We start from the raw sequence: 13,212 nt of genomic DNA, 5'->3' as shown, positions 1-13,212 counted from the left end.
AAGTACAGAAATACAGTACAACTGAAATAGGACTCGTATTAATTCTTGATAATAAAACACGTACAAAATACCACTGACATATTAGAGTCTGAGTGACACATTTTAGGAGCAATTTGCTATCTTTTTTATACATAAAAGAAAGCCATTGTTTTACAAGATTTCAGAAAACTCAGTGCATTAATGTTGTTAGCATTCTTAAGTCAAAGAGTCCCTTTACAATGTTGGTCTTGGCTAACCCCTATTAAATTCTTCTAAGAAACATCATAACTGCTTGCTACAGCTCCAGCCATCTACTCCACTCTCATGAGTCCCTGCCTGGAGTGCTGTGTCCAGCTCTAGGGCCACAACACAAGAAGGATGTGGACCTTCTGGAAAAAGTCCAGAGGAAGCCACAAAGTTAATTAGAAGGCTGTGTGTCCTAGCTCTATAAATGTGTGTGTCCACAGGCTGGAGCCTCTCTCCTGTGGAAAAAGGCTGAGAAAATTGGGGCTGTTCAGCCTGGAGAAGAAAAGAGTGTGGGAAGACCTTAGGGCAGCCTTCCAGTACCTATAGGAGCCTTACAAGAGCTGGAGAGGGATTTTTCAAAGGGCATGTAGTGACAGGGTAAGAGGGAATGGCTTTAAACGGAAGGAGGGTAGGTTGGATCAGATATTAGGAAAAAAGTCTTTACCATCAGAGCAGGGAGACACTGGAACAGGCCGCCCAGAGAAGCTGCAGATGCCCCTGCCCTGAAAGTGTTCAAGGCCAGGTCAGATGGGGCTCTGAGCAACCTGATCTAGTGAAAGGTGTCCCTGCCCATGGCAGGGGAGTTGGAACCAGATCATCTTTAAGGTCCCCTACAGTCCAAACCACTCTAGGATTCTATGATTTTTGCCAGGAGACTTTCTTCTGTTTTTTTCAATACTACAAGTATGAAGGCACAACTCCTGCTGTAATGGCAAGCTGTCCTCTCACCTCTCTGGAAGAGATGCTGGATTGTGCCCGAGTATCAATTGCAACTAGGAAATCAATAAAGTAAACTTTACATTCTCGGCACTGTGAGAATTGCTGAAATATTTCAGTGTATTTATATTTGATCAGTGAAAAAAAATTTGGCTTAGGGCAAAAGAATACACATTGAAATGAAACACATACTGTGTTAAAACACTGTATCTTTCCCAAATACACCTCCTTGTTTGACAAAGAGAAAATAACATTTTGGGAGGAATTTCCACAAACAAGATTAAAAAAAAAAGAAAATCATAGTAAAGAGTATCAGGTCCCTTAGGTTACATTAATCATGTATCCTGCTTGTGAAATTAAAAAATATGTGTACAGAACTACATTTTGTGCACCTAAAATATTTTATAATCACTTACCTTCACAGAGTTTCTGTTTTATAACTTCTTTAATTCTTGATATTGCAATATAGTCTTCAACATAAAATACATAAGTTGATGAAGGTTTATTGGCAATAGCTTTAAGTTCATCCTCCTCAATTTCTGAGCCAACACCAATTGCAAACAAAGTGATCTTATTTTTCCTTGCTTCTGCTGCTACATCTTTGACTTCATCTTGGGACTTTCCATCAGTGAGAACAACTGCTATTTTTGTTAAAAATCGTGAAGATTTTGCAAAAAGATGGTCAAAGGCAAACTGTATAGCTCTTCCTGTTCTTGTATTTCCTCCCAGATAGTGTATGGACTCCATTTCCCTAATGAGATTCTCAGAGGATTCATGAGTTCCGAGGGGAATTTCAAGTACAGGGTAATCACTGTACTGGACAACTCCAACTTGAATAAACTTCGGCCCTATGTCAAAATTTCTTGTAATATTGACAAGCCAACTTTTGATTATTTCAAAGTTTTCTGGGCCAACACTGTAAGAGCCGTCCAAGATAAAAACTAAATCTGCTGGAGCAGTTCTGCAACCTAAAAAGAAAAAAAATATCACAAATATTTTAATGAACTCTTTCACTTTCTTTCTCCACAGTAAATGTTTTTCCTATCAATTAGCCTTTATATTAGCATCTATATTGACAAACACATTCCAACTGAAAAAAAATTAGCAGAGTTCATCAGGGCAAATTTATGTGTAAGACTGTTTGTGTAAGCCACACAGACCCAACTCTTATCTGAAAGCCACACCATTTTCTGGTTTTTACATTAGCACCAGAAACAACTATGAAAAATTCTGGAATTCAGTTCCTTAGCTGACAATTGCATTCCATTCAACAGAGATGAATATATATTGAGTTTTTTCATATCTCACCTGCAGAGATGATAAACATAAAAAGTCCTTTTTGTTAGCAAATCAAGCACACTGCGGAGGAAGGCTATACTGAATACTCCAAAATCCTTTCACAAATACATTTTAATTGACTTTGGACAGTGCTACATGGCATTTACAGAAGTAGTAGTATAAAATCCTGAGTCTCCGTTGAATGCTGTTCATAGCATATTCTGATTTTTACAGAAGAAAAGTATTCAGTGAATGAGCTCAACCTCCAGAACATAGAATCACGTAAGTATTTAATAACTAGAGTGTAACTGCATGATGACTTAAGCCTGGATTCAGCTCTCCTAGCTGTAGTCATAAACTGAGTTTTCAGACTAAATTGCCAAGTACAGGCCACGGACAGACACAAGCATTTCCATAGGAAAGTCCTATGCCCATTCTGAGATGGAGGGAATTTCCTTCCATTGACTGTGAAAGAAGTTTTGATAACTTACACATGAGATGCCAAGGACATGACCAAAAACAGGAGAGATTATTTTGATCTCATGATACATAAGGTCATGGAGCTTACTGTCCTTTTGTTTTCTGAAAGTCTGCAGCTCCACCACAGGAAGGAGAGCTTTGCCTTATCCTGAAATCTGCCTACAGACACTTCTGGTCAAGACAAGATTTCATCTTCCTTGAAAGCAAGTGACCACAATCTGCTGGAGAAATGCTTTTGTAATGCAGGTAGTGGTCAAGAGAAAATCACTGGGAGAAGGAGCAAAGGGCATCACTCAGTGGTCCAGGGATACTAATCACACAGTAATTTCAGTCTGGAGGGATTCATTATCATTAGACTCTGCTAAAAGCAGAGAACTCATTTTGATGGATACTCCTAGAGCAGGTAGACTGAAAATACAGTCTTTCTAAAGACCAAAAGGAATTTTATGGGGTTTGTTGCAAAACACTGAAAATTGCTGGATTGAGAGTAAAACTAGAGGAAAAAAATCTACCCTGGAAGTATCATTGTGGCTAGAGGCAAGTCTTCTACACTTTTTTTATTCAGTCACTTTGTCTTTAAGAAAGCTACTTTGCTTTAATGTTTTCTTTTCTATAAACCAGATTTAGAGTATAAAAATGGTTTGGTGGGGTTTGAGATGGTAATTTTGAAGAACGTGCAAGAAGGTATGCCCCAGAACTGGAGTTAGCTTCCTCTCACAGAACCATTATTCTTCCTTATTTATTTTCTCACATAACACTAACCTACTCAGAACACGACTTCTGAAGCAATGAAAATACAAATAATCAAGATTCAATTTTAAATCAAGACTGGAGCCTTACAGTTCCATCTGTCTCCTTGGGCATTTCTACAACACAAATAAAGACATTCCCTTCCTAATGAAGAAAGAAGGTATTTAAGCTATTTTTCATATATTATCGGATTTTCACCAGGAAAATTATATTGCAATAAAATCACCATCAACAGAAGGGTACACCAAAACGGATACTAAAAATTTGAGGCATGCTTTGAAGTTGCACTTATGTGAAATGCAAAAATTAAGACCTACTTGCTCTTGTTTCGCCATCTTCAGCTGAGATATAATCATGAAGTAGCAGAACTAACAGTATCTGAAAAAATGTTATGATCTGTGCCATGTGTATTTTATTCTCAAGGTCTTGATACAAAACTAGATGGGGAAAAATGAAAAAAAATACAGTGTTATTATATTACAAAAAAGCCCCCAAGCTTCTGCAGTTTAAAAACCCTGTCTGAGGAACATCTCTGAATCAAATCTGTAAGACAAGATGTCGCCATGAACCATTGACTCAAAAGTGTCAGTCAGACATTTAAGCCCAAAACTGAGATTCTAAACTCAGCAACACTCACCAGCCTTTTTCCAGAAGGTCAGTTTTCACCAAGGTGTATTTATACACTTCTTAGCTAGGCACATTTGTAAGTAGGTTATATTCCTAGTCACACTTGTCCAAACACTATCCCACTATCCCATTCTGTAGCCATTATCAAAAGACATTACAAAAAGATCCAAAATATGGCAAGTGTTATGTATCAAGTACTGGTGGAGAGGTGCTACTTCAGTCTCAACCCACACACCTGGCTACTTCAGGGATTCTGGGACAATTCCCACTTCTCTACCCCAGGACTGAGACTGACATCAGCAGTCAGGGTCTCAGCAAGCCCAGCTCCTCCTCAGCAGAGCCAAGCCCTGCAGACAGTGTACTGTAACATCCAAGATTACCTAAATTACATACATCTTCAACTTTTTTTTCCCCCCTCTGCTTATGTCTCTTTTTCTATCATGGTTTATGAAATATTACCCCCTGTCAAGCAAACATGCAATTTTCATCTAATATTGCTGTTAAAAATATTATTTGACTAATTTATTTTAATTAAAAATATTTATTAATTATATTTATTGAAAAAAAGTATCATAGTGGTAAAATAAACATTTTTGGAGTACTGTATTAGAGATGCATTAATTTCAAGATTGTGAAATCAAGTATATTGAATCTCTTTTGTAGTCTCTTATCTCGTCCTTCAATGTAAAATGCAATTTTCAGGGTGAATTCATTTCACTGCAGAGCAGTCAACTTCCAGGAAATGCTACTCCCACCTAATCTAATTCCGCAAAGTTAATAAAGCAAAACTGTAATTATTCTGTTATTAAATCTCTCCTTCAGATTACAGATAATTGCAAGGTAAAGTCATATTTCATTATTCTTATTATTTTGTGTCAGAATGGGTAAGAAATCAGACACACCTTGGGGTTTATGGAATAGAACAGAAGATCCACTTTTCCAGTTCTGCTACACAAATACTGGGATATCACCTTCAATCAAACAGATTAAGTGGTAGGTTTTTTATTCCAGCTATTTGAAAAATTAACTATTTTAAACTATCAAACTGTGTATAAGTATTAGGCTTGTAAGACATGAAAAAATATTACCTTAGTAGAGGTAGACAATTTATATAGATTATTTTGGTTTGTTGGAGGTTTGTACAATTGATCATCTAAAATCTCTTCCAGTCTTTTCCGTGGCAAGCGTTTACAAGTGTTACTGTAGGGTAAAACATGTCTCTCATGAGACCAAACTGAGCAATATCAAAGAATAACACATGAAATTAAATCTGTGTGGGAATTTGAACAGCAGGTGACTGGACAACTGCAAGCTTTTAGAATATCAGAAAAATGTCAGCCTATAACTGAAAAAAAACCCAGATAGACTACAGTACAGAGAGCTGATATACATATAAAAAAGCACAAAAAAACTATAAAATCCTTTTGATTCCTCCTACCAACAACCCAAAAGAAATAAACAAATTATAAGGAATAGTTTTGAAAAAGAAGACTGAACAAAGTAGCACACTAACTAATTACAAAATATTAACTAAGTTTTGCTGTTAGTCACCTCTGTGGCTGTCTAAATGGCTATTTATGTAACATCCACAGAATTTATTTAAAAGGAAGATAGAAAACAAGCAACTTAGTGACTTCACTGCTATCAGTCTCCACTAAAAAGTGAGTATAGGGCCAGCTACCATAACTGCTGTAAATTTTTAATGAAATTAAAACAGCATACTAAATTTTAAAGAATTATTTTAGCAACACACTGCCTTGAATGTGAACTGAATGTACTCTGTGTCATGAGCACAGATACCTGAGGTCAGGTGTGGACACTGGGATCCTACTTGCTGGCACTGCTCTCCTTCACCAACCCCGCAGAAACCACATATGCCTTCCTGAAAGTGCTCTTTCATCTCTGCTCATCATTCAGCAAGCACTTACCCACTGGTACCTGCAGGGATGAGCTTCCAGACCTGCAAGTATGACAGAAGCTACAGGAAGGAGGCAGGTGCTCAGAAGGGGAAGGAGAAAGCAAGGACCTGCAAGAAGCTCTGTGCCTCTGGGGAAGGAGCTGCTCCACAGAAACACTAATACTTCATCGTGGGAGAGGTACATGTGAAAGCAGCATTTGCAGGCTTGTCCTGGGCTACAGAGAGGCATCAGGAATGCTACAGCAGCCTTCAGTGCCTGTCTTTAATGTTGAAAAACGTATCACAGAGAGATTTCTTTTGGTGAAAACCATGGTACAACTTACACTTTTTAAAGGGAATCAGTTGTCAAAGCAAGCTTATCTGATTCACAGAACCAAACTGTATTCCCTTGACAGATCATCATTTCCATTTGTGAGAATCCTCTCTTTCATTTTCAACAAAGCCTGTACTTGGAAACTTCGTTTTAAGTATAAACCAAAATAAATGTTTAGTAGGCCAAAATTGACCTATTCATAGAAACCAAAATTAAAAGGATAAAACCAAAGCTTAAGTAACCAGATAATGAGGATTCCAATGCTCAATTTACAAGAAAGGAAATAATACTACAGCACTGCACTTTTAACAGTCAAAAGAGATGCCAAACCAACAACTCCAGAGACACAGCTGCTGTATCTTGTCAACACAGTAGTTACTAAACAGGCAACAAAAGTGTACTTGAAACTTACAGAAACACCATCCAATCCACTAATGAATATTTTAAATAAAATTTTCAGCCTCTGTCTTTTTCCAAATTATCCCTAGTGATTAGTTTGTGGTTTTACCAAAAGTAACCAGGAACACACATAGAACTGCTTTCCCACTTCTGTTATACCAACCCACTTTTAATATAGGGAAGCTGATGTAGGAGAAATTCAATCAAGGTTAGTAAGTAAATACACACATGTTGCATCCAGCTCAAGCAAAGCGTGGCAGACTGAGAGAGATTATTAGTGGAGAAATAGCACATGTGTTACTGTATTTTTCAAGGTATCCTCATAGTTGTTTACTTTTTCCACTCTAAAAGGGACAGAGCCCCACCACCAAACCCAGGGTTTGTAACTCTGGTGGTGTTTAGGGTGGCAGGACCTAACCTTTGGCTATCTCCCAACACTATAAAATTGTTTAAATTAAAGCCACAAGATTTAATGAGGTATTAACTGAGACAGGATACTGGGTTGGGTGGACCTTTAGTGTGACTCATTATGGCCATTCTTTCCAATGTATACTTTATGTCTTGGTATTTTATGTACCAGTTTGATAGCAAAAGGGATGTTAGAGTGAAAGAAACAGTTCTCTGAGGAAAAATGGCCTATCTCAGACAGAGGGAAAACAAACACCTCATGTAAAAGCTTCTGCTCTGAGCTCCCAAAATGAAGGGCTGTAGAGTACACACGATATTTCTGAGTGATTTGCATCAGGACTCAGGTAAACTTCTCTGCATCTGAGAGTACACAAAAGGTAAAGCCCTAGGAATGCTACTAAACATCAGACCCTTGAACCAACGGGGTAGTAGTGTAAGACTCTGTTCTCCAGAGCAGACTTCACAAAGAATTATTTCTGTCTTCACCAAAGGCAGGAGAGAAAGGTGGTACAGTAAAACCTGGCTGGATCAGCCCATACCCTCTGAGGGCATGGTCAGAGACAGCTGATGGCCTCCCCCAAGCACATTCACTGTTTGTTGTGCACAGGAGGAAAATTCAATGAAGTTTGGAAACTGGTGCCACAGCAACTCAACCACATGCTGTCATTTTAGGCAGCCTTAACCAACTGGAGAGTTCTGCAACTCATTTCTTGCTTTCTTCTGGGCAGCACAATTTTGCAGCAGCATTTGCACCAACAGGACCACTGAACTCTGCTGGCTGGGAAGGGAATGGAACTCACATTTCCTATACAGTGGAAATGTGGTACAGCCATTACTGAAACCAACAGCCTCTACTTGATTTTCCAACAAATTCAAGACTGTCAGTGTGTTACAGATGGATGGCAAATTCCTAGAATGCAATTCCTAGAACAGCTTTGCTGCATGGAAGTGCATGAAGGTTCAAATGACAACTCCTCTGCATGCACAGAAGAATAATTTCACATCTAATTTAAGTTTTCAGTAGAAAATTTATGCATCTAAGCAGGTTAGGCAGCACCACCTTGCATTTATGATGCCTAAAAGCACCACTTTCTGTATCTCAAAGGGCAGTTTACTGATCCAGTCTTTCCACAGAAATTTTTCTAGTGCCCAAACAAATTCATCATTTTATTCTTCCCATAAATACTCTCTGAGGAAACTTTCTATTTAGAGCAATTTGGAATCTTATAGAATCAAAAATATTTGCTCTTCAGTGCAGTTTTGTCACTATTCAAATTCATAGACAGATTTCTTTTCCCTGAAAACCCAGGCTCTCTGCTGCATGAGGATTTCTTGATGAAAAACTGCACTGAAAGGAAGAATTACCTCCTTCACTTCTTCCCACTGCTTGTTACTGCTTAAGAAGAAAGTCAGGAATGGTATGGTTTTAACCTTTTCCAGCATTCTGAGAAAATAACCAGACTAAAGGTTATATATATTAGCTTGCTTTCCAAGTATAAATTAACACATCTCTCATATTGCATCACTGCATAAACATCTCCTAATTCAACTAGACATCATTAAGTTTGGCATACAAAGGGACAAGTATGAAGACATTACAACAATAATGACTGAAAGGACATACAGCAGATTCTTTGCATTTTCAAAATTTACCCAATACTACAGGAACTGTGCAGCAAGAAAAACAAACCCCGAAAATCCAGATTAATATGCATTAAGTAATGTGGGAAAGTAATGCAATATTGCATCACCACCTTTTTATATTTGCTCCCTCCATTTTCAGAATTAATGGGATTTGAAAATAAAACGATAGAAACGATAGAAATAAATAGTTAAATGCAAATTGCCCTATCTCCACTACTACCAGTCCTACGCATTCAAAAAGTCTATGAGGCTATTCTAAGTCAGTTTCTTTCATGAAGTAATTAATCTGAATCTATACTTATTTCCACTTGGATTTCAGTCCCATTCTGCATTCATGTTTTCCACATATTGTTCCGATTAATTTATTTTTCTTGGTGGGCACAAGTGATGACATTGTTATACTTGCAAACATTTAAAATAACAGCATTTCCTGGGAAGCGTGAGGCTGTAAAGATAGAATTTAGGCTTGGTTTACACACACATACATGCATATAAATGCAACATTGCCTATAAATAGATAAAATCTCCAAAGTGACAAGTAGATCAGTATCCCTTATACCATTTCTTTCTATTTCTATGTTGGAATAAGATATTTTGGCACAATCAGCAGTATAACCACATTCATGGCAGGAGTCTTCTACAACATTATGATTAAACTATGATTAAAGATGTAGTTTTATTAAGAGGGGTCAAGAAAGAAAATTATGTGTTTAAGTTACACATATTATGAGTTTTCTTTGAATTTTTAATAGTAAATATTAGTGCAACAAGGATAAAAAAATGTTATAAAATGGTTCAATTCTTATTAATTCTTAGCTGTACTAAGTCTATATATGAATACATAGCAATATAAAGTACACATTGAGCACAGTTTCAGGTATTTTATTTCCCAACCCTGAAATCAGAAAGCAAGGCCTTGATTGCCTTGAAAAGAAAAGCCTAGTGTGGGCATTGCTTGGGCCACTTGACCCATTTCCACCACCTTTGCTATTTTTCCTTTTACAACAGCAAGCAAGGTTAAGAGGCGTAGTTTTGTTTGCTTTCCCTCTATGTATCTAAAGCCCAGCTGGCAGACAGACTAAAAAAAAGAGATCTCCAAATGGAGCTGGAGAAACACATGGAAAATTGAGAAGGGATGCAGACAAAGACCTCATGCCCAAGTCCACAGCTGCAGCAATGACAGCTATGCAGAGCTGATGGCAAAGCAACTGAGTTAGCTGAAGATGAATGCCCAAGCATGCGAATGAACATGAATGAATACAGGAGACCTCAGAGAAACAGTAACATGACATCTCATCTGCATTTTCAGAAATCAATCTCACCTGCCTCTGCATATACATCTGCTGTCCCTCAAGTACACATAAGCACGGTCTGTTTTGCTGTTCAAACGTTATTTTGTATTTCTCCCTCGAAACTCAGTAAAGGCAGTAACTACTATTTCAAGATTATGTTGATATTTCAATTACTTGTGCCATGGATACAATTTATAGCTCTCATTAAAAATAGCTGACGCAACAGTCAAGACAGCACTGTCGAAACTACCGATAAAGCGAACAACTTCAATCTTCACCCCAGAAGACATTTTAGGGATAGGTAAGAAAAAAATTCAGTGGACCAGTAGTTTAAATGCAATCATTCTCCAACATGATTACAATTCCTATTATTAGAGGTATTCAATAAAAACAAACTCATAGGAATTAATACTACATGCTAAAATTACATTTAATACTGGTAGCTTTGACATATATATGATGTATAAAGTGTTATACAGATTATATAAAGGTGCAGAGAGGATTAAAGAATTTATCATCTTTTCAGCAGATTTTGAAAAGAAGGTTTTGTATAAATTGTATAATAGCTTTATACCAAGGTCCATGCTTTACACTGAAGGCTGAAGTAAGCAGTTGATCCATATTACAACCCAAGAAACGCAATACTTATATTTGAAAGTAAATAATCCTCTCAAGATGGGTTGATTGTTTATTTTTCATGATTCAGTAAAGCACAAAAACCCACATGTTCCTCCAGTCGACAGCAGAGACAGTTTGTATTCATGCCCCAACATCTGAAGTCACAGAAGACTTCTATTTTTAAATCCAATTTCTTCTGGCACTTTGTACTTTGTTGGATTTATTCCCACTCTAAGAGGATGCTGTGCCAGGAGTTGGCAATTAGTTATTATGAGTTAAAGAAAAAGGAGGCTTACCACAGCATTTGAGCTACTGAACTGACACAACTGACTGGGAAACAATATAGGATGGGCAACTTAAGGAAGTAACCACACTTGGCAGCTCAGACTTCTGGCTGCAACAAATGAATTTGAAGTCTTCCTGGAAACCATGATTTAATCCTGTCTGTGAAAAGCCTGGGCTATGATTTCTCTCTTATCAAGCATCTTGAGATTCCACAGAACTTTCCCTCCTTGGATGGACCCAAGAAAAACAAAACAGCTAATCAATAGGATAAAATCTGACACTCACATGGTACAGTTGAAATTAACCTTGCATATGATAATAGGAGTCTGCATAAGAAATGTTTCAACCAACTCCTACAGGAAATCTCAAAGTTCAAATTTTGACTGTGCACATATTTAAGTATCTATGTTACCAAACAGAAAAAAAAATTCAATAGAAATTACTACCTGGTACAATAGTTTGGGAGAATATTTTGTTTGCACTAAGGAATTTAGAGTTCAGTTGGGCCAGTGACAAGAGAAACAATCATTGGGGCACATAATGAAAAAACTAGAAATTATATAAATTAATTATATATAATTACATAAAATTATATATAATTTAGCAATGAAACCACTAAAGAAATCATTTTAAGTCTAAGAGAAAGGTACAACAATCTCTAACAATGAGCGTTGATAAAAAGAGTCATAAAGGCAACTTAAAAATGGAATCAATCCAAGTAAGAACTCCTAATGCAATTAAAAGACTACTTTTGGATCATGCCTGTTTGACAAGAGATACACAGAACTGCTGATCAGTGACTGCTGTGGTCTCAAAGTTCTCAGAAAAGCAAGACAACTGAGGACCTAAACATTGTCAGTGCTACCAAATTCAGCTAGGTCCTCATACATCAGACACACATTTCTGCTAATAGTTTCTCACCCACTTCTTTCTTTTCCCATTACATTTATTTTCTTTTCATCTTTTTATTTTAGTTCTCCACTTTTAAAAAGGGAGGGTAGGGTTGGCTTTGCTGTTATTTGCAATGTGATGACTGCAACATTTGCCATGAAAACAAGCAAGATGCAGCAAAAAATACACAGGAGGGGATTTAAAATAAGTTTACTTTGTAAAGGAGAGAATAAATCTGCAAGCTTTATATGCCTCCTGCAAGTAAGGACCAGAATCAGAAATAGAAATTATATTTTTCAGCCTTCTTACCCTTTTCTTCTATTCCTTTCTCCTATTTATTCTCCATACAGGTTTAGATTCCAGTATCAACCCCATTCATGTAATTCATTGTCTTTTTCCACAAATCATACTTAATGCTATTATTTGTTTTAGTATAAGTAATGTCAAAGGCTGGAGAGGATAAGAATAATGCTGTGGCTGCCTCCTTTCACCAAAGGCATCAAAATTTCACTTGAAAGCCTAGTCCTTTGCAATTCTTTAACTGTCTTCTCTCTTTGTCCATCATTATTGGAAAATGTCAATTAAAGGCAAATCAGAATAATCTTAAAACAAAAAAATCCATAGCCATAGGAAAGGATGATTAAACTAAGTTCAAGATTCAAAACCTAATGTCATTGTTTTACACTATAGACTGAATGGATGTTTATTCAATTTAATGTAGTACTTTAGATAAAGGTATAATGAAGTAGACTGCCCTCTAAAACATTTGGTTATATGTTAGTATTTTGACAATATACAAACTCACTGACATCAAACCAAGAAGAGTCATATAAGACAAATAGATAAAAAGAATTCTTAGTTTTTCCAATTCTATGTTTCTTTTAATGATAGGGTTTTATTACTTAGTCCTGTTTTAACTGAAAATATTGACAATCCACTCAAAGAAAGCTGTGATGGCTGAAGGAATGGAAATAGTAGAAATTCTAGAGGAATTTAGGACCTGAACTAGTAAAACGTTGAAAGAATTGCATTTCTATTCAGTGGAGCTAAATCAAACCCTTAAGATTTTAAACAGTTTTTTGAGAGAAGAAAAAAGAACTTTAGCACATGCATGCTCAAAGGGGAAAACAAACATTTGCTGTTTCAAGTATATCCAAATTTTGGTACTTTGAGAAATACTTGCATTTCCAGATCGGTATGGTCCCAAGCAAAAATTAAAAACATGCAGAACTTCCACACCCAGCTGCTTTACACCTGCAAAAAGACAAAAGATATTCCAGCAAATAATCCAGCTCACTTTCTTTGCACTGTGATGACTCTTACAGTCCATGACATAATTATTTCTATTACTTTTAAAAAGTATAAAA

At 36.7% G+C, this 13,212-nt stretch overlaps 1 protein-coding gene across 1 annotated transcript in view; it reads right to left on the bottom strand.

The window, feature by feature from the left end:
• Window positions 1-5,277, bottom strand: part of COL21A1 (collagen type XXI alpha 1 chain) — a 67,650-nt gene extending 62,373 nt beyond the window's left edge. Inside the window, exons 1-3 of the mRNA XM_088162260.1 lie at window positions 5,166-5,277; window positions 3,768-3,887; window positions 1,359-1,910 (exon numbers count right to left, since the gene is read on the bottom strand). Of these exons, the coding sequence (XP_088018386.1) occupies window positions 1,359-1,910; window positions 3,768-3,855 (640 nt within the window). The 5' untranslated portion in view covers window positions 3,856-3,887; window positions 5,166-5,277. The remainder of the gene's footprint in view (window positions 1-1,358; window positions 1,911-3,767; window positions 3,888-5,165) is intronic.
• Window positions 5,278-13,212: the final 7,935 nt, after the last annotated feature.

This window comes from Sturnus vulgaris, chromosome 3 (assembly GCF_052056855.1).
Source record: "Sturnus vulgaris isolate bStuVul1 chromosome 3, bStuVul1.hap1, whole genome shotgun sequence".
NCBI classification, from domain to species: Eukaryota; Metazoa; Chordata; class Aves; order Passeriformes; family Sturnidae; genus Sturnus; species Sturnus vulgaris.
This window is presented reverse-complemented; position numbering and strand designations above follow the sequence as displayed.